The 23,195-nt window shown below is 37.1% G+C and overlaps 1 protein-coding gene across 1 annotated transcript in view; it reads left to right on the top strand.

Annotated features, from left to right (window-relative positions):
- Window positions 1–16,701, top strand: part of LOC148650939 (uncharacterized) — a 174,638-nt gene extending 157,937 nt beyond the window's left edge. Inside the window, exon 11 of the mRNA XM_088600617.1 lies at window positions 15,193–16,701. Within this exon, the coding sequence (XP_088456743.1) occupies window positions 15,193–15,360 (168 nt within the window). The 3' untranslated portion in view covers window positions 15,361–16,701. The remainder of the gene's footprint in view (window positions 1–15,192) is intronic.
- The last annotated feature ends 6,494 nt before the right edge of the window (window positions 16,702–23,195 follow it).

The raw sequence follows: 23,195 nt of genomic DNA, 5'->3' as shown, positions 1-23,195 counted from the left end.
TGACAAGTGTGATTGGAAACATCCAGAAATTGTGCAGACACTAACATTACTGAGAAGAATGTCAAAAATGAATACTGTCTTCTTGATACAGAATACACCTGGGTATATTTTACTCAGATCAGACTCTGGACTGATTTGAGAGCAATAGTGTGCTTTTATTGATCACAATTCTGCACAATGTACTAATGTTCTAAATGAGATCTTACTCTTGCATTGTACAATTTTTACATAACATCCCTCAACTTAAATTTCCTAGTATTTCATCCTAGTCCTAGTATTTCGATAGGTTTTTACATCTTCTATTTAATTTGGGAAAGACAAAGTCTTTTACATAACGACAGCTTTGTCTGAACATGAAGGCTGCAGCTTTCAAACACAAAGGGAGCAATAAGGTGCAAAAGAGTTCTTTTAGTTATTGTGCTGTCAAAAAAAACCCAACCAAACAGAAAACAGAAGCCTGGCACTTTGTTAAGCTCTAACTGGACGTCTTCCAGGTGTCTTTCTAAACGTAGCCATGCAGCTTAATCTGCTTACCAGCTTCCACAGTGCAAAATAAAGATTTAAAAAATCCCTCATCATCATGCTCTCTATAGTTAGGGTCATCCCCTTAAAGCTTCCTGCTACCCCCCAATTACAGTCCCTAATTGATCATTAGCATCACTGGCACTTTGTGACATATTTAAATAAAAAAAAACTTCACACTCCAGCTAAATATGTCCACCTTCTGTATCATCAAGTGGCGAGCAGTTGGGCAGTGAGTATGCTTTTTCCTTTTTCTGGTGCAGAGGTTGTAGAGGTGAGCAAGTTGATTAATAAGATGGTAAATAACTCAGTAAGTGTAGAATAGAAATATCTGAATATATAATGATCTTCAGAAGAAACTTTTTAGTTTCTATTTAGGAACAAGTAAAGGAGCCTCCACAGCCAAAACGTGTTTCTTTTCTTCTCTCTTCAGCATGAAATAAACCTTTACTTGTTCCTTTGCAGCCTACGCATGCTGACGCAGCTACCTACTTGTTATTACTCTATTTATGCATGTATTTGTTAAGAAAACAATATACAGTTGTTCGATTTTGAATGTTTTTGGTGGCATTCTGATTAACTGACCATTTGTGATTGACAGTGACGCACTTGAGTGACTTTGGCTCTTGGATAAGCACTGAATCACCACATTAGTGAGGGAGTTGATTGGGCAATGAAGTGATGTGATCTATTGAATGTCATGCCTGGTGTAAATCAAGGGAAAAAAATGTTGGCATTCCAGCAGGACAGCACAAGGCTTCGTGCTGCTTATATAACAACAGCTTTCTTGCAAAATGCATATGTATTAGATGCCCTGCTTTCCAGGCTTGAGCCTCATTAGAAATCTGTGGCATGATCGGGGATGACATGTGGCATCTGGAGCTCACCGACCAGTGAGCAGGCTTGATGAGAGGAATGGAACACACTCCCATAAACCTGTTGCAAAGCCAAACGCTGAGCTGTAGATCTACATTGCTTCCAGTAGCGGCCGTATATTCTGTTATCCTGTAGACACTCTGCTAATTAACCCTGCTGATGAAAGTTTTAGTACGTTTGCTACCAAAAAAGGTAGTTTTCCGGATGATAAATTTGTGTTGCAGTTATAAGTGATAGATGTATTTTAAATCTCAGTGCATATTGAATTAGATGTGAAAGCTGAAGTAGGGACTACCTGTCCTTCAAAGCAAGTTTTGATGTGGTCATTTCTTCAATATGGTATCGAAGGGGAAGAGGATGTGTGTTAATAATGGTACAAGGGACTAGGGGTATAGGTTTTCCAGTCGCATCAGAGGGGCCATAGTCAAGTCAAGCACCCTTAAAAAATGCACTCTTTAATTTCATGGAAATTCCTAATGGATCTCTGGGTCATATTTTCTGTACATTGGCTATAATGATAACTAATATTTTGATGATTCTATTCCATTAACTATGCAGACATGGGACAACAGTGAAGCAAAATTCAGCAGGTGTTTGTTACAGTTTAGGATCATCCGTCTGAAATGTGTATAGAAGACAGCATTCACACAAGCATTGAAGTCCATATCGCATCGCATTTCTATTGCTTTTTTTAGGATACAGGTGAACTGTATATACAGTATTAAGACCATTGTAATACAGAAAGCTGATTTTTGTATTGTGGATTGTTTATTTTATATTGTTCAATTTTAATTTTATTTAACAGTTGCTGTTAGTGTGCAGTAATAGTTCCATTAATAGAATGCTTTATTTGGCAGTTGTGCACGAAAGGTTTCAGCTTGCACTTAAGGAGAACAATTCTGCTATAACAGGATAGTTCTGTAGTTGGTTATAATTAACAAAGAATCTCCACATCTCAATGGGATGGGTGCAATGGCTGTGGGAACTTGACCATAGCTGTATAAAGTGCCGAAAATACTAACGTTTGTCTTTGGGACACCTGATTTTTGCTCCTGAACCTGTAGCAAACAGTTTAGGAGTTCACCCTGATGCTGAACATATGCATTGCAAAACAAATTTCTGTTTCATAGCTGCCATTAACAAATTGCAGGATTAGATTTGAAATAACAAGATGCTCAGCAAATATTTGCATAATTTGAGAAATCTCTCTGGGAGGAAGTCTCTCCCTCTTGGCAGGCCATTTCAGAATATTTGCTGATGAAAACCAAGAGTCACTGTTCTGACTTGAAACAGAAACAAAATAATGTGTTTAAGAAGATTCCCCAAAGACACCTGAAATATTGCGTTCAATTATGAGGTGAATTACAGCTTACATGAAGAAGTCTTCTGTCACTGCAGCAGTAGCTGAGGATGTCTTGATTCCTTAGCAGAAACTTCTAAATGGACTGTGCATAATATAAGAAATATGTATATATTAATTTACCAACTGATTTGGAATAAGTATTTTTGTTTTTTCATGTGATGCAGCTACAGTATGAACCCTGCAACTGCACACAGGGAGGTGGGGAGAATTAGGAAGTGTAGGGAGACTCTTCTAAACCTCTTTTAAGACATCATGGAGACCACAGCCTAGCACTGCAGTTTCAGTCCCTCATTGTCAATGCTGTGTGCCTGCATGTGCCCAGGAGGCCACAGGGGTCTCTGTGTCCTCCCACCCTCCGTGATACTCAGCTAATTGTACGCCGTAGCTTGTAATATCCCAGTATTAAAAGTGCTTCAAAAATAAAAAAGTTGTAGCATAAATTAAGACATCCACGTTTCTTAATGTTCGGTTGTTTCAATTTGTTGTTTGAAGATGAAGAAGATTTGGGAAGAAAAGAGAAAAATGCTTGTGTTGACCTTGTAAAGTTGTCGTTTTATTAATAGATTTGAGTTGCTCGATGAGAAAACCAAAGACTGGAGAAAGAATATAGTCTTCTGGCATTTTTCCATGTAGTTAAAAAGACTCAGAAATTTCACACAGGATTATAATTAGTATTAAGTATTCTCCATGGAGAACTGAGTTTTATATCTTAAAATAAGAGCAGTAATCTGCAGATTTGTTTTATAAACTGTTTTTCTAAATTCTTAACATACAGTAGCTAATTTCCTCATAGTAAGTAATGATGTAAATCTCTTCTCAAGGCTGTGACAAAAAGATGAAAGGAATAAAAAACAGACTATATAAGTCTGATTTCTAGACTGAATTCTAGTCATCAGTGTAGTGCATGAAGTCCTGTATGAATAAAACAAGAATAAATTCTGATGCCAGAATAATGGATTGAATTACATTAACAAGATGATCATTTGCTTTGAATGTGCTTCTAGATTTTATTCTTGCTCTTAGCTTGTGAATCCACTGCAGTGTGGTGTATCAGAATTACATGAAAGTTTAAACGCATGTATTTGAACGCAGTGAGTAATTGTACAGTGGTGCTAGAACGTTTGTGAACCCTTTAGAATTTTTTGAATTTTTGCATAAATTTGACTTAAAGTGTGATCAGATCCAACGTTAAATGTCTTTGTCGGAAAAAGTATGTGAACCTCTAGGATTATCATTTCAGTTAAGGGGATAATTAGAGTCAGGAGTGTCAATCATTTGGATGACAATCAGGTGTGAGTTTGGGTGGCCCTGCCCTATTTAAAAAAACATAAACCTGAGTCTTCACTGCCAAAGTGTGGTCTTCACCACACAGGTTTGTAAACGCATGCCATTCCTTGATCAAAGGAGATTTCTGAGGACCTCAGAAAAAGAGTTGTCAATGCTCATAAGGCTGGAAAAGGTTACAAAATGATTTCTAAAGACTTTGAGCTTCACCAATCCACTGTCAGGCAGACAGTGTACAAATGGAGAAAATTTAACACCATTGTTACTCTTCCCAGGTGTGGTCGTCCACAAAGATCACTCCAAGAGCAAGGCGTATAATATTCTGGGAGATCACAAAGAGCCCCAGGGTAACGTCTAAGGATCTGCAGGCCTCTCTCGCACTGGCTAATGTTAGTGTTCATGAGTCCTCCATCAGGCAAACACTGAACAAGAATAGTGTGCATGGGAGGATAGCAAGGAGGAAGCCACTACTCTCCAAGAAAAAACATTGCTGCCTGTTTAAAGTTTGCTAAAGACCACCTGGATGAGCCAGAAGACTACTGGAAGAATGTTCTGTGGACAGATGAGTCGAAAATATAACTTTTTGGCTTAAATGAGAAATGTTATGATTGCGAAAACCAAACACTGCATTCCAACATAAGAACCTCATCCCAGCCGTAAACACGGTGAGGGCAGTATCATGGTTTTGGGCTGTTTTGCTGCCACGGGACCAGGACGGCTTGCCATCATTGACAGAACTATGAATTCTGGATTGTTCCAGCAAATTCTACAGGACAATGTCAGGGTATCTGTCCGTGAACTGAAGGTAAAAAAAAACTGGCAGCAAGACAATGACCCTAAACACACAAGTCAGTCTACCAAAGAATGGTTGAAGCAGAATAAATTTTACGTTTTGGAATGGCCGAGTCAAAGTCCAGATCTCAATCCAATAGAAATGTTGTGGCAGGACCTGAAGCGGGGAGTTCATGCAAGAAAGCCCCCCAGCATCACTGAGTTGAAGCAGTTCTGTGAGGAGGAATGGGGCAAAATTCCTCGAAGCCGATATGCGGGACTGATCAACAGTTGCCATAAACGTTTGGTTGAAGTCATTGCTGCTCAAGGGGGTCACACCAGTTACTGAAAGCACAGGTTCACATACGTTTTCCAACAGAGACATTTAATGTTGGATCATTCTGATCAATAAATGAGTGAGAAAGTATGTCCTTTTGTGTGTTATTTGCTTTATTGGGTTCTCTTTATCTATTTTTTGACTTAGATGAAGATCTGATCACATTTTAAGTCAAATCTATGCAGAAATTCAGAAAATTCTAAAGGGTTCAGAAGCTTTCTAGCTCTACTGTATTGTGTGTCCTGATTTGCATGCTGATTTAAAAAAATGAAAACACTCCAACATTTTCACAGAATGCTGCCTGACAGTCTTCTTTGCCTCTTTTGGTTTAATGCCCAGATAAAGAGAAACTTGTCTATAGATCCCAACACCAGTACCCTTTTACCAATTGGAAAATACAGCACATCCATATGCAGCATTAAGGAAATGCGTGTTAGGAGAATTCTATCATTGCTTGTGATTTGGCACACTGTAAGAATTTTGTTTTTCTTGAAAGACAAATCTGTTTTTATACGTTTTGCTCTCTGTAGGTAATCCATTGTTTGCTGTACAGTGATAGCCCCTTAACCATAAAAAATGCCCTTTAGTAAGTTAGCAATGTCTGACTATCTAGGCAAGTTCCCATTGCCGCTAAACTTTAATTTGTGTGCACTTAGAAATGCACTCTAATGTATTAAACATGACAAAAATCCAGCCCATTTGAAGTACAGATCCAAGGAGATTGGGAGATGAGATGCAGTGTACAGGTATCATTTATCTTATCTCTGTATTACTTTTATTACCATGAATGTTTTTTTTTCAAACCTTACCATGTGCTCATAAGTTAACTCCCTCTTTCGTTCAAAATGAAAAATTAATTTTCTTTTTTTGCCTTTGTCTCATTTCTTTTTTGTAAAATATATTTTCTGTAAGAGTTTTTTTTATATATGCTCTTTTTTTACCATTCATAGGCAATTAGGCTTTTATGTGCAGTATATCAAGAGCTTGGTAAGTGAGGAGAGTATTTTAATAAAACAATGCACAGCAGGTAACACAATTTATATACATCCCGTAGTGGGTTATAACTTTTTCCAATATCCTGCTGAGGTACTTCCTCATTGAGAGGATAATTAGGAAAGTATCACCGTGGGATGTTGCCACATTAAACAGATAAACCAAAAGTGAAGAAACTATGACAAATGCAAGGTAATAATGGTTGTGCAAGTTTAAATTAGAGAGCTGCCCACTTCCCTGGTTAACAAAGAAACTCACGGGTTTGTGTCAGACAGGGAGTTCAGAGCTGCATTCAGTTTCAGCTCTTTGTCTCCTGAGATACATTGTCTCCTGAGATAGTTTATACTCATTGGATTTCTTTTTAAATAAAATGCTATATATATTCTATAGAGAACAATTATATCTACCAGTAAGCACTGAATGGCTTCAGGCAGGTGTAGTATGCTCTTCTGTCCTATAGTCACACACAGCTTATGAGATTTTCTGCAAACTCAGTTAATCAAATAATGTAACCCTGGAACATGTGTGAAACATTTTATTATAAAGTGTATACTCGATAAATTTAGTACAGTGTGAAATCGCTTCTATAAATACCTCACCAACTGTATCTCCTTTTCATCATTCTGAATAATGGAAAATTACTTCCATTTGGTTTTCTATGGTGTGTGGGCGTTTAATATTTTCTAAAAATGGAAGAAACCAGCAACAAAAGAATATCTCATGTTGTATTGGGTAGCACGTGGGAGAATACAAAATGAATATGTATTGGTATTTGAAAATGCCCTCGCCCCAGGCTGACTTGAATCCATTTTTTACAATATTTTATCTTTAGTGTTATCTTCAGTGAATAACATTCAGTAACATATTTCAAGTGTATGTATAGAAAGGTAATTTTAGCTCTGCCATTTATGAAAGGTGTTTATAAATACCAAGGTTTATGTTTTCTAAGACCTCATTACAAGTGATGTACACATTCTCCTATATGCTGTATTTGATTAACTCCTGATTCCTACAGACTAATTACAAAAACTGACTCACGTCTCTTGCTGTGAGAAATAAATGGTGAGGATGTCCATCGCTGTCTGCTAACTGACTCTTTTTTCAGTCGAACATAAATTCATTATTTTTAAAACAAGATGGAGTAGAAAGAGAAGCATTTATTATCAATCTAATATTTATGATCACTTTCTGTTTCTTTATTAGCTTTGTCTTATAAAAAGAAGATGCTCTGCAAATCAGTCTTACAGTTTGCTGTTTGATCAGTTTTACAGGCACTTTGTTTTGTCATAAAGTTCTAAGGTTAGTTATCTCTTTTATTTAAACATCATTCTTGTTTTGCATAATTACTTGACTGTGCAAGAGAAGCCAATACATTATTTACACAAGGGAGATAAAACTGCATAAATCTAGAATATTAAATGAGTTCTGCCCAGAAGTTTCATGAGATGCTGAAAAAAAATGTCAGGAAGCTTCATGAATCATCCCAGGTGAGTCATAGATATCATGCAAACTAGAAAATTATTCATCGCCCTTAGGATGTGATCTTTCTGAGACGTTAAGTTGTTTGCTCCAGTGACATATTTAGTACAAGCCCTGAAATTCAGAAAAGATCAAATTTTGGCAGACTAATGTGATTGTACAGGAAATATACAGTTTTATATGACTGTTAAACTAATAAGTATTGGACACGGCAACAGAAGAGAGTTTTAAAATTACTTCCAGAGACATGCTGAAATTATTTTATCGATTGAAGATTTTTTTCTTCCTATCTAGAAATCTGTTATGTGCAGCTGCTGAGTTCTGAGTTCTCTAGGCAATCAGGAACGTGAGTCTTGTTCTAATGAAACCTTAAAGAATGTTCATTATGCAACTAGAAATTGCTTAATTCATTCAATTAATAAGGCCTATTTTGCATAAACTTATAAGATGAATTATAGGCTAGACTGAAACTCCAGGCCTTTTTTAAAGGCAAAATTAGTTTGTGACTAAACATTTGTAATATTTAATGTATTTATGAAATGCTGATTTGCTTCATTGTCTCATGAGGCTTCCATAGGGCTATTTGAATATGCATACAGATGTGATTTGCCCTTGATTTGTGATAGGGATCTTGACTGGCATTGTCATCAAGTTCTAATGAGCATGTTTAAATAATTTACTCTAATTAGCCCTCACAAGGATAATTAAGCATTTAGTTAATTTTGAAGTCATACTTTTTACCTTTCAATAAAACATCAGAAATCCTGCATAATAGCAATAATTTTTAGTCATGTATAATATTAAATCTAAACACAGTTCAGGGAAACCCATCATTATGTTGTGGTAAGTAAGAGATAAAATACAGTACATGTCTGAATTTCTTTGAACACTACTGGTGAGGAGGAGAAATAGGCATAACATAATTTTGTATTCAGGGTGAAGGATTAAACACAAAACACATCTACAGACTTGCAAACATAAGCATGGAAAATAACCTGTATATAATCTACATACTGTATATATAATTTGATTTGGTTTTTATTTTGTGTCAGTGTAATTTGATAGAACATCTTGACTTGTTAGGTTAAATGATTCTTCAATAAAATACATATCAGTGACATAAATACAGTTGAATAAATACTATTCAGTGTCAATATAAAATTAAAAGCGATTAAACAATGTATTACTTCTCCATATTTAGCTTCTTGTCAAACAGACCTATGAAAAAGTTCAGTTCCACACCTGCAAAAAATTGGCCAAAAACTTTGTTTCAGACACGTGGCGCCAGCGTTTGAATTGGGAACTGCAGTCCCAGTTTCTCAGATCTCGGGTTATTAAATCTCGGCAACACAATAAGTTTACTGCCGGAATAGTGGAATTTGATCAATTTCGAAAGCACCACAAAATCGTGAGCTTTGGGAAAGTACTGTACTGTAAGTCGCCATGTTGTCGCAAAGCCCTGGTCTTGCCACAGGCCAGAGTGAGAGCTCCAGTGAACTGAGATGTGGTTCAGCCCCATCCTGCCTTCTAGTCACTGTAATAAGTGATGTACTGTAATGCGAAGTACCAGTGAATTGGCGTACTGGTCGTGCAGCAGATATTTCACCGCCTCCCTTTATCAGCAAAACCATCTGCAGCTCGAGAGCAGTATTTCTGTTGGATTAAAGGAGATGTTTTCACAAGCCTGTTCACAGTGTCATAGGGCCGCTTCAGGTCACCGAATGTTTTGTTGCCTCATTCTGATCCGCAAAATATAGTGCTGTGCATACCTGGAAATTTAATCTTTTTTGAGATGAAAATTGGGGGTTTTACAAGTTACTGTGTACATTTTACTTTTATTGTGGTTTGAAATGCCTCATCGGTGCTGATTCTTCCTAACCCTGAAGTATTAAAATAACCTTGCTGTTCCCCTTTAAGTCTGGTGTAATGACAATGTACGACAATAGCCTGTTATGTCTAGTTGTTTGATGAAGAATTCACTTTATAGTAGTTCAGTTCTCCTTTGTTCCAACAGTGTCAAAGGCTTGCAGATCAGATAAAACTGTGTGTTAAGTCAGCGGTTAGGCACCTTTAAGTTTTAACAGTATTATTAATCTGCCTGCAGACATTACATTACTTAGTTGTTAGTATACAACTTTACATTAGGTCATGCTATAGATCACATACTTCAGACACAGGTGTAAAATAGCTTACTTCATATTGAGTTCACGAATGTACAGTATATAAAGAAGGTGATGTGGTTTTAATGAGGGATTTCAGCTTCCCAGATACCAATTGAAATATTTTGATGTGCAAATGTGATTTGAAATGTGCAAGCCAAAATGGAAATGGTTGATATGGTTAATGATAACTGGGGTCCTAACCCTGGTTATAAATATATCAATTTCCCTGGATAGGATAAAACAATCAGATGCCACTGGCAACAAAAAAAAACCCCAAAGGAATAAGAAATATAAAATGAGAAAGAAAGAGCTACTGTTCATGCGAGACGTCGCCATCGAATGGTGCCATCTTGAATTTTCACTCGTCTACAATTGAATTTCAGTTGTCTGCTTTATGTGGTGTTGTGTGTTGTACTGTGTACTGTATATCCTGAGTGATCAGCTTGATTAAGAATTTCAATGTGCATGTGACAATAAACGAATCTACTATCGACTCTACAAGATATATTTTTTGTTAATTAGAAAAAACCTGAACTATTATGCTTTCATGTTTGTGGAGCATAGTAAATACCCAATATGATTTGTTTCTATTGTTCCTTCTGGTTAAACTAATTCCCAAAGTGGTGAACATTACATCTGGAGGGGTTGTCTGACTGTTTGAGGATAGATACAACAGTAATGTTATTTTATGCGCTGTCACAGTCTGTTGTAATATACACCTGGAACATCCTTGCAGGGATCATGCCAAAAAGACAACCGGAGTCATGGTTATTTAGATGACCTGTGTTTATTCTGTCTGTTTCTTGTGTGACAGAGCACATTTGAAAGTTATTTCTCTGATTTGTTTAAGTATGTTTGAACACCTTTAACTTGATGCTACAGGGTGTACTATATAGGAATTTTTATTTGATATAAGATGCCATGTGTAGGTTTACCACGAGGGTGTGTAAAATGTGGTAATTCAATTTTTTAATGTTGCTGAAGATTTTTTTCTTGTTAAAACAGACATGTTGTTCAATACCATAATGTGCATGTAGAAAGGGTAGCATTTCTATGGGATTTCATGTAAAAAAGTGAGATCAAGAGCATGTTCAGATTATGACCGCAGCTTTTTGATGCTGAACCTGATTTCAACTTTCCAGATGTCTAAATCCAGTGAGGTTTAATGGTTCATTAGAGCTTTTGGTGGCTCGTGCCTGATGACACCAATAAAAAAATGCTAGTTTGTAATCTTTGCCTCTAAGGAATTTGCAAAAAGCATATAAAAATGACAACTATTATGTGAGTTCAGCCTTCTTTCATAGCTGAAGTAAGGAGCTTTTAAATTGCTGCCTGTATGATGGAGGGAAAAAAACATTTCTAGACAGTTCATTTGGCATAAAGTGAATGTATCTTTTGCTATAGAAAATGTTTCAGTATCACCACTGTCTTCATTCAATTGCTGTTTGGAGAATTGTTTAAAATGATCTGGAGTGATATTATTGCGTCGAGGCAAAAATACAGTTGTGCCACTTTTTAATCATTCCCAAGTTTCTTTGCTGTTGTATTCAAATGATCCTTCCAATGGGTAAGTAGTGGAGTTTTAGATAAATTGTATCTTCACTGATGGGGATACAGTGAGTTTCATTGCAGTGTATTCAATACAGCCATCTGTATAATTTTACATTTTACCCAACATGACATGTTGCTTCTCAGTAGGGGTTGTCATTCAGTGTTGAACGATATCACCAGTAATGGTTTTGCCCCACCCCACTTCCCACCTATGAGATTGCATCGACCATTTAACCTCCCTCTCCCACCCCGCATGGGTCCCTACCAAGATCGACATCTCAGCAGGAACCAATCAGCCTCTCGTCTATTATGACCCATTTCCAATCTCTTAGTGTGTAAAATGAGATCGTTAAAGTAACCACCCAGTGACTCCCGGGGGGACTTGAAGTCTTCTGGCTTTTTGGTATAATGTGCGCTGTCTGGGTGCCGTGTGGTTCAGGGGAGGGAGGTGAGATGTGTCAGTGAACGCAGAGACATGCTGGCCCGGGACAAAACTGCACATTCTCCAAAGGGCTGGACAAGGCGGAAAGTCTACCTGGAGGGCATTTTCACTGCAGTCCCATTCGTCTATAACCACACCGCATGGAGGTGTCGCATCTCATGGCTACTGGGGCTAGACAAGTCTGCATAAGAGAAAGTTTATTTTCTCTCCCTTTGTGTTTAATGACATTTTGAAAGTAAGAGGAAATATGACACGGAATCATTTGAGAAATAATGCAGAAGGTAATGGGTAAGGTTCTAAGTTTTTCTAAGTAATATGAAAAAAGCACATGGGAAGAATGATAAATCATATGATGATATGCTTGTTAGTCTGGAAAATCTGGAATAAGTACAGAAAAATGCTAAAGTGATTCCAGAGCTTGAAAACTCAAAAAGTGCAATTTTATTTAACTCAACGAACAGTTATTTTGTTTCCAGTTATTTTACTATGGTATAAATTAATAATCAGAAAATATATCAAAGGCAGTGTAATTTGAGGCGCTTTAAAATGAAACAGCCATAATGTTTTGGTCAAATCCAGTTTATCCAGAGAAGTCTGAAGTAGCTAATTTTGGTACCAGTTTGTGGTCTTCCAGTCTATGGTAAAATACATTTAGTTTCTGTAATTTCTTTTGAATTGAGGATACCAAGCAATTTAAAACATCTACTTTACAACAATGAGGCAGGAACATAAAATCAATAATAAAATGTTAAACTAGTTACAATAACATGTATTTGTCTGTTAGCAAGACGGATAAATATCCTAGACCAGCTACAGTATGTGTTCATCACTATCTTAAAAATTAACAATATCAAAGCTTTATACCTTAATACAGTTTATGCAGATAAGAGAAGAAAAGAAACAATACTTTTCGACTGTAGAGCCTTCTTCGGGTGAAGAAGAAGAATTCTCCACAGCCGAAACGGTGTGTTCTTTTTCTTCTCTTTTCAGCATGGAATAAACCTTTACTTGTTCCTTTGCAGCCTACGCATGCTGACGCAGCTCCCTACTTGAACGTTTAGTTTATGCAGATGCTCATTAGATTATGTATGCATTTATATAAGAGGTTTTATTTATTGTATTGGTGGAAAGTAAACATTTAAAAAGTCGCCTTTTGATAGTGTGATTTGTGCATTTCGTTAATTTGTTTTACAGTTGGCTTAGTCCTTAAGTAACAGAAAACACATTTAAATAGTCCCGTTAATGCATTGCAGAAAGAAAAGTAAGAAATCATCCCCAGTTGTGAAAATAAAACTGATAACATAATCAGAAGAGAGAGGCTTTTTAGTCATTGGTCTGATTAATGTGGTCTGCTGTGTGGAGACCACTTGGACACAAAGCACAATCGCCCTTAGCCTGCCAGTACTACCAGACCAAACGCCAGCAGTTGCAGTATGAGATAAGCTCTCAGTTCTGTGTTCTGGCTTTATAAGGCTCATCACACCTGGTATAATCAGTCCTCTTGATTACTTTTTTATTTTTTATTTTATGAACTATGCAAACAATTAACAATTACAATACCTACAAGGGTCTTATTTATATTAGGGCATTTAATGTACCAAACAACATTAATGAAACAGTTTATAGGTTTATTCCATGCTGAAAAAAAAGAATTCAGGCTCTTCATAATATAGATGTGATGCTCAGTGGTGTCCAATTGATTCTTGATAGCATTTAAACTGTGGTTCATCATATAAAAGCACTCAATAAAATATTGTACCAGCAGATGGGGGCGGTGTGGTGGCACTGCGGCTAAGGATGTGCGCCTGTGGCTGGAAGGTTGCCGGTTTGTATCCTGCAGCCGGCAGAGGAATCCTACTCCGTTGGGCCCCTGAGCAAGGCCCTTAACCCCAACTGCTCCAGGGGTGCTGTATAAATGGCTGACCCTACAGTCTTACCCCAAGCTTCTCTCCCCGTCTGTGTGTCTCATGGAGAGCAAGCTGGGGTCTGCGAAAAGACAAATTCCTATTGCAAGAAGTTGTGTATGGCCAATAAAGTGATCTTTTCTTATCTCACCATGTGTTGGTTAAAGTTGGGCTTTGGTATCTCTAGGATCATGATATTGTCATTAAGAATATTTGGATGACAACAGATTCCTATGTGGCATTGATGCTTTCGAGCCTTACTTTTCTTACGCCCTCCACTCTCCAGGGTTTGTTTCAGCAGTTTTCTGAGCTCTTTGGGAATGATTCTGAATTTGCATTTTCTGATGCAGTGGTCTGGGTGGTCAGTGTCTTCTGAGATCGCGAACAGCCGCGAACTGCAATTCATGTGAATAATTCTTGTTAGAAGAAAGATTGTGGAACCTGTGGGAAGCCTGAGATGTGATCCCTCTCAGCTTCGGCAAACCATGACATTAAAGTGTCTCTAAACTGCAGATTGAGAGTTTTCCTTGTTTCCCATATTATGCCTCTCTAATTTAACATCAAAGTTGTAGAGAAACTAAGCTGATCAAAAGGTGTTCAAATGTGTGTGCTCCACATGAAGCTTGATTGAGGGATTTGTGGTCTTTGAAAGTGCCCTGGTTCAAGCATTCTCACCCATTTTAAAAGTACTGTGTGCTTGGAACCAGCTGAAGATTAGTAAGAGAAGCTATTTTGACATTGTTACTTGTTTAGTCTTTAGAAACCTTGCAGTGAAAATGACCTGGGAAACTTCAGTTTGAACACAGGAAGACATTTCCAATTGTACACTTGTCTTACACCAGTACACCAGCTAGCTACTGTAGTTGCATTTTAGAGAAAGTTGTGGAACTGAACATTACATTACTCACATAGCTCTCCCACACAATTATTTACTTTGTTTAGGTCAGCTACTGTGCATCCTTAAGAGAACCACATGTACTGTGTAAGTCCTTTACCTACAGTGTCCTCCAAAAACACAATACTGTATGCCCTTTTTCTGTTAATAATTTTGGTCATCCAGTTGAAGCAATAAAAACACATGGATTAATGTACTGATGTTACATTTCTTCTAAATATTCAGGAAGAGAAGGTAAGAGCCTTCTGAGTTACAATGAACTGTGGCCAAAGGCTGGTATTGACCTGAAGCAGTATTTGCAAGAGATAGATACTATGCACTATTCATGTGTACTAAGCTCATGCACTCTGGTTGAAACTGAGACAAAGTAACATCTGTAAATATGGCAGCAATCACCTTTCTCAAAATAAATTAATCAGAATGACATTGTTAAGACTTTGTATTTTACATACAACAGTGTATTATACCTTTTAAAAAAAAAAAAATAACAGTTGTTATGTAAAAGCTGAACAGAGTTCATAGTTTCGGCCAGTTAGCATAAATGACTATATCATTCATGTGGTATGCAAGTAACGTATGCCACCTGGTTCTGTCTCTTCACTTTGTGTTGCAGCTGCATGCGAAGCTGAAATGTGACGACTCTCAGATGCTGGAGCACACCGAACAGCTTTTGAGCGAGTTGGGCCCTGGTGAAGGGGTAGAAGGGTCAGATGAAGATGATTTGGACAACGTCGAAGATGACTTTGTGGAGAGCAGTGAGGATGAAGCCATGGAACAGTAACATTTGGTGCGGAGGATGTAGTGGTACTCCATATGATCAAAATGTCAGTTGCATTTAACACTTGTTCTCAGCCAGTGATGTAATTTTCTTTTTTTCTTTAGTCAGTTTTATACAGTTTTTTATTCATCCCCCATATTAATATTTTTAAGCAGAGACTTGCTTGCTTTACAGTAAGTGCCTTTTCATACAAGCCTTAATGATTAATGATTAAACCTTTAGCGTGGATTAAATGTGTCAGTAAAAGATATTAGTTTCACATTAAGTGAGAATGGGATCAACAGGGAATCTTCTCATGTAATTTATAATTGGTTTGGAATTAATGAGACTTATTATGAAGACTAGTCTCCAAATTAATAAAGCATCTGTTTCTCAGAAAGTAAAATAAAAGAAAAAAAAACTACATAATTACTGTTATCATGCCTCCATTAAAGTGATGTTTATGAACAATGAAGGCTATTTTAGGCCTACAATTATACATAATTTTCTGTTTTAAAATGTAAAGGCTAAAAAATGAAAAGGTGCACAATCTATTTATTTACTTGACTATTGAATTCCATATGAGATTTAAAAAAAACATCCAGCTCTATAGTTTCTGAAAGAATAGCACATTAGAAAAATCAGTGCCTGATTAAGATGCACAGAGAAGGTTTGTAAAATATAAAATACATTAAAAGTAAAGGAAATGTCCTTTTTTATCACTCTGCTTCTGATAAAATAATTTATAGCTTTTACCTGCATATTAGGACATGTTGTGTATCATTTTGTCAACATACTGTACTATTATCTATCAATCCTTTCATAATCGGAATGTAGGCTGTAGGAAATCAGAGCCCATTCCTGAAACACAGGGTAGAAGGCAGTACCATACCCCAGATGAAACCCTTAGGGACACCCAGTAATATAGGTAAGAGGAATCTGGACCACCTGGAGAACAGTGGCAGAATATACAGTACAAGCTCCACACACAAGTCACCTCTGTCCAGAATCAAATCAGAGATCAAAGTTGTGAGGCAACAGCACAAATTGTGCAACCATACTGCCCAAAATACAGCTAGTACACAAATGATGAATAGCTACAGACTAATGCTGTATTTTCTTTTTGTCTAAGAAACCTTACTTTTTCACAATAATTACAATCGACTGTAATTTCACAAGGAAAAGCTCATACTGAAGTCTGTTTTTTTTTCTTTTTTGTTGTGCTGCAAATATTTTTTTCATAATCCGCACAGCCCACTGGAAGAATTCTTTACAGCTTCCATGAATAATTTCTGATGGCAGATTTTCATGTTTTTTAGAAGCTACTGTTATGTCTTTCTATTGCAATAAAATGTCAAACAGAAACTCGTCTTGATTGTTTATGATTTGTGGAAATAATCACCCCAAATCAGATCTATACTTCTGAATACTTTTATACAACAATGTATGGTTTGGCAAAAACTGAAGGAGTGTTTTATAAATAGGGATATCTGTTGAATTGTCGCATATCCTTTATGAGCAAATTTTAATTTAGAGTTGGCTGCGTTCATTGAATTTTTGGGCAATGTACAAGTCCATTAACTAAGATATGAAGTCATACCTTTAATATAAAATCTGGAATTAATTCAGATCTAAATGAAGATTAATTGAATTGGAAACAGCAGAATCACAAAACACTGGAGGACCATATGGATTATGGAAATAATGCTACACTTGTGCACCAGTGCATATTTATGTTAATTTCTGCTCTTGCATATAGAGAAATGTAAGATCAAAAGCTATAATGATATATAGGCAACTTTTGCTTAGCTGTACATCCTTTAAGGTACAGGTATCCTTTAAGAGTCCTGACAATCTAGGGATGTAAATACATCTAATGTGTAGCAGTGCCAGCCTTTCAAACCTGATTAGTCACACATCAGCCAAGGCCAACCAGCCATAGAGGTCAAACACTGTGAAGTGACTCTTCAAGTGCATTATAAATTGCTGAATGGCTCAAACCACTGTAATCTGAAACTTATTTCCATCTCTGCATGCATTTCTTTATATTAAAGTATCAGATATGATGGACTGTCTGAACTATGCATGCAGGATTGAAATGCTGAAACTCAGCAACTTCAGCAACACTTAATATTGGAGTGGCTTTCTTCAATGCTTGACTGGTTAACAATCTCATTCTGTTGAGGATAGATATGCCCACTTACTTACTATACAGTGAAGACTGATTATCTAAGGAGGCACACTGTCAATTCCTCCACCTCAGCAATTATATTCATTTTACAAATTCTCTTGGTGGCATAGATTGTCTGTGTAGATGTGCGTATTACTGTGATATTTTTTGCAAAGCCCACAAAAAATCTTATAAAGAATAGGATATTTTTTAAGGATTTTAAACAGTTTGGGGGGATTATTGTATTTCCCGGGACTTAGACAAGGAAACTATTAACTGTCTTTGCAATAAAAGATCTCTTATATTGAATATTCCCTTTTAAACAAATAATTGTACTTTTAAACAAAATCCTTTCAATAACAGCCTAATGATTAAAATGATAAATAAGACTAAAAACCTATTAGAACTACCAAAGTAAAATAAAAATATTGTCTTAAGTAGAAAGCATAGATTTTGTACTAGTGCTGTTTACTGTAAATCTAGAAAGTAGTTGCTACCTGTTTGTTATAATGATACATTTCTAGGCTGAAAAGTATGAACATGTATGGCACAAATCTAATTCTGTTGCATAATAGTATTAGGCAGTAACTGCGTTAACTCATCACATTTTAATATGTTGGTTTCTGTGTTACATTTTTACTTTTTAATCTACAGTAATTGCTTCAGTTCAGTTATGCAATGTATTATGATACATTGTCATTCACTCAAGTGATAAATTCAGTGCATGAATGAAGTGTGCTGCCTCTGAAAAGCACAAATGATCCAAAAATGTGCCAATGAATTGGTACTTGCCTGGGGGATTTTATCACTCGCAGAATTTTAATAGCTATTTTTAAATATTATAATTTATATAATATTTTATATCAGAATAAAAATGTGTTTTTAAAATAAAATATGAGTTTGCTCATTTAAACATGACCATGGTTCCTTAAAATGAACACATTTATTTTACTCTTTTCCCACTGGTGGCAATACGGTACAGTATGACTACCAGCATTTTAACATAAGGATGCATTTTTTGGCATATTCTGACTAGTAGTCAACAGTGGCTACCAAAGTCCAGATCTGTGCCTCTTCCTGCAGAGTGTCCAGCAGTGACAGCCAGACTGTGCTGTAAACTATCATGTCATTGCTAGTGCTGATGCAAGCCTGTTTTGTATCCTAATGTGTGCAGCATGTCTCCTTGTCACTGTCTGACAGTTGTTTTCCTGGGCACCATTAGTCTTCTTGCCTGAGGAGGTTTTTATCACTACAGAAAAGGTCATGGTCACAGTGCCCCAGGCCTGTCTGCAATCGATGCACATGCATGCCAGGATCAGACTGCTTTTAAGGAAGGGTCTCTTCTCCTTCATTAGATATTTTTTTCGAAGTTTTGGAAGTTGGTGTCATTTCATAGCTTCAAAGCCAGCTGAAGTCCGAAACCGTGGTTCAGAGCCCAAATTCTATAAAAAACATGTATATTCACATCCACTGGTCATTCTGTTCCTGTCACAGGCAGTGAAAGTCAATGAATACTGCTGAGGCTCAGGACTGTGTCTGGCAGAAAGTGTTGCTGAAGCAAATTTCTGAAAAAATTTTTTGAAACAAACAGTTTTTGCCAAGAAAGCGTGGGTCTTTGCCAAGAAAACATGTACAGTTTGCAAGTGTTTAGAGTTATGAAACACCCTTCAACTGGGCAGGCGTTCAACAGATTGAGATACACAATAGGGAGTCAGTATGGTGGCTACACCACTATTGTCACCTAACACACGCTTCTCTGACATGTGAGACAGCATTTGTCCCTGGACTGAGACCAAACACTGTATTCTTTTTACAGTATTATTAATCTACAAACAAGATTAATTAAGGCCTCTCTAGGACAGCTAGGCAACTTTAAGCCAATCTAAAGAGATCAAAGGGTTACTATGGTTACAGGCAAGCTTGTTTCCTGGCTTGGAGAAAGAGTGATTAGTGTGAATCAATGGTGCAGCTGAGGGAAGAGGAGGAGGTGGATCACATGGAAAGCATGTCGAAAGTTACCTGATGCAGACAGTTGGGGGACAAAAATCTAAATACTGTTTCTTACGGAGGCGTACGTGGCTCTGCTAATGTCGGAAATGCGGTGCAAAAACAGGCCAAAAATGAAACCAGTGTTGCAAAATACAGAATATTGGTCTAGTGGAGTCCCAAGCCCATTCTATGAGGCTGTCCCCTGAAGGCAGCTCTGTGCACGATGCAGGCAGCTTTTCATAAAGCCAAGCTGCAAACAGATGGGCCGCCCTCAAGGACGTACTGCCCTCTGCAGGGCTGGGGGATAGTCATCATTTCCCACATCTCTCATTTTGTTTGTTGTGACTTTATCTGATGAAACAACCACTGTCTTGTATCTACATAAAATCCTTTAAGATCTATGACTTTTTATCGATTGTGCTTAAGAGTCATTTTCCCTTTGGGTTAAATGCCTTCTATGCAGTTGCAACTCTTGACAAATGCCAGCATTAATTCTTAGAGGAAGAGAAACAGATTAAGTAGCCTGAACACTAATCTTGGCAGCTGGAAACAGTGTGTTACTAAAGAAGTTTCTCCATATGGCACAAGAGACATTCAGAGATGGGTAAAGTCAATTCTCTGGTTATTTTCTTTATTATTTCTATGTGATAATGACAAAAACCTCATTCCTATAAAAAACAAAACTCTCACTTTATCTTACTTCCAGTATTGACTACCATTGAGTGGAGGTAATAATGTGTCTCAGTGACTGCTGCTGATGGGAATCCACACAAAATTCAATTAGTCACAGGTCTGTCCTTGTTCGGGGGTGCTTTTTGGGGGAAAAAAGCGTTTTCAAGATCAGATAAACAGTGTCTGCCATAGTGCCTAAACAGGATTTATGAGAAATTTAAAGGACCATTTTCTTCAGCACTGCTGGTTTTAAGTATTTTTCCCCAGCTTTTAAAGGTTGATGATGCTTTAATTGGTCTTCCGCCATCACACTAAGCTATCCATCACAGCACTCAGCTGTCATAGTTTTACAGGCTGAGGCGAAACCCAGGCTGCAAAGATGCCACTTGATGGGAGGTTTCTTAAAATTCATGATTCTCACAACCACTAATAATGTCTCTGAGGTCATCATTACTCGGATTTATGGACACCATAAAGGTCTCCGAGGCAAATCCAGAGCTGATGACCCCAGCAATATTTGTTTGTATAAGCTGCAATCAGGCATGTATAACAATGGTTTGCTACAGCTAATATTGTTGTAAAGATGTGAGTGTGAAGTGTGAAAATAGGCAGCCGACCAGATGTGAGCGGTGTTTTTATTCACACTTATATTGGCTGTGGTAGACCAGCCAGCTCCATTCGAATGTGCCCTATGATATCACAGTTTAATACATTTTATTGTATTGTAGATTTTATTGCACTGTGCTTTAAAGGTGACCACAGTCATTTATCAGACATAATAATGTTGATTTGCTGGTAAAAGATACTGTATATACATCTGTACACGGTTAATGTGTTTTTTTTAACTTCTTGTCAATTCTGCTCAGTCACCAATGACTGAGAAAGAGAAATTCAGGAAAATCTGATAAACAATTTCAGTTAGTCTTTATTGTTGGTGTGTTTTAGATTTTTTAAGTATCACGTGGGTAGTATTTCTGGTGTATCGCTGAAGGCATGTGGTTCAACTAAGAGCCACTTTTGAAAATGATATGCACATTCACTGCTTTGCAAAAGTATTCACTTTCTTCCAGTGATGTCCCATTTTGTTTAATTAAATTATGTGTATACATTTTTAAAGTTAATATTTTTAAAACATAAATCAAGCAATACAAAAAAACTTCAATACGCTGTTTGCCCCTAGAACCTCCTCCTTTCCCATGGTAACTTAAATCAGTTCAGGGGCACAAAAGTACTTTGAAAAGTCTCACAATCAGTCAAGTCAGGTAGTGAGTTTCAAGCAAAGATTCAACCATGAAGGCCGAGGAGCTTTCAAAACAGCTCAGGGATAAAGTTGTAGAATGGCAGAGGTATAAAAAACTAAATTAGTGAGTATCCCTTTGTGCACGGTGAAGTCAATCGGTGAAGGCAGGCGTATCGTACCGACAGACACTGCCTAGATAAGACTGCCCATCCAAACTGAGCGGCCGTGCAACACTGGCTTTAAAAGAGCAACAGAATTCAATATACAGTATCAGCGTCAATATCCCTCTCTCTACACAAGGCTGGCCAGGAAACAAAATCTCAGACCCCCCACGGAGTTAGCAACAAAGTGTTTAGACGATACTGCACATTGGGAATTTTTATTTTGTGGTCAGACAGGATAAAATGGGAACATTTGGTGTAAGTGAAAAGCCGAAAGTCTGGTCCACTCCCCGCATCACAATACTACCCCTACTCCTTGAGTAGAAGTAGTGGTGACATTATGTTATGGAGCTTCTTCTCATCAGCAGGGGCACTGAAGTAAAAATATTCACTTTTACAAATTTGCAAGGTGTTGTATCTACTATACTGTATATACTGTACATATTGGTGCCATTCCTGTAAACAGGGTGGTAGTGGAGCTGCCTCATAGCCCTTGGGCCTTGTGTGGAGTTTGTATGTAATCCACAAAGGTTTACATGTTCTCTAATAGTCCAAATTAATGAAATGGTTAATTGACATCTCTAAATTGCCCTCTGCATGTGTTAGTGAATGCATGTGCCCTGCAATGCACTTGTGTGTGCTGGGTTAGTCTCCTGCCCACTGAGACCAACAAAGGACCAAGCAGTTACTTAAAATGAATGGTTGTAAAGTGTACGATATATGTCTTAATACCAAGAGAATACGTATAAATGTTTCCACCAACAGGAATTGAATATTGTTTTCCTTTTTCTTTTTAGACACTATCAGATAATAATGTTTTAAGTGTTCCCCTGCTGAAGGTTTGTGAAAATATTTTAACTTCCCTTAAGGTGTCTAGCAACAAGAAGTGGTTATTCTTAGTTGAACAGAGGTGCTAAGTATTATGTCAGAATATATCAAGACAGTTTAATCTCAACAGTTTGATGGTAATTTCATCTGAGCACACTTCAAGCAACACAGCAGAAAATGTGGTGTTATCTATTGTAAATAATTATCCCCGTTCCTCAAGAAATTGTCAGAACTGTCATGATGTGCATTAATACCTCTTACATGATGCTTTTGAAACATGCACCTGGCTGCCTGGTTTGTGAAAAAATACATTTTGGAATTAGATTTGGAATTTGGAGTTAAAAATGAAGTACTGTAAGTGGATTATGTTAGAGTTTTCAGTTCTAGGGCAGCAGGGTTCTGTACAGCTCCTGATAACACAGTACAGTATTATCAAGTAATTCACATCTGGCAGAGATCAGTGCTGCTCAGCTATATGGAACTGTATTTATTAAACATATGAATATTAGTATTAACTGAAGATAAATCTACATTTTTGTGTTTCACTTGGTATTTGTAAGTAAAGAACATGGTGTTTGATCATTTGTATGTATGATTGCTGCCTTAGTTCATTCCCTTTAGAATGGAGATTTTTGGTGTCTGAATCATTCTTCACAGTCCCTACTTTTGCAAAGACAAAAACAACTGAGGAGAATTACTCAATTTATGGAAATAATTAAAAAATGACATTTAGGCACGAACTTGTTCACCAGTCATTGTTCAGTTCTGAATGTTGTCATTTTTGGGACAGTAAGTGTAG

The sequence above is a fragment of the Lepisosteus platostomus genome, chromosome 12 (genome assembly GCF_059453375.1).
Source record: "Lepisosteus platostomus isolate fLepPlt1 chromosome 12, fLepPlt1.hap1, whole genome shotgun sequence".
Classification (NCBI taxonomy): Eukaryota; Metazoa; Chordata; class Actinopteri; order Semionotiformes; family Lepisosteidae; genus Lepisosteus; species Lepisosteus platostomus.
This window is presented reverse-complemented; position numbering and strand designations above follow the sequence as displayed.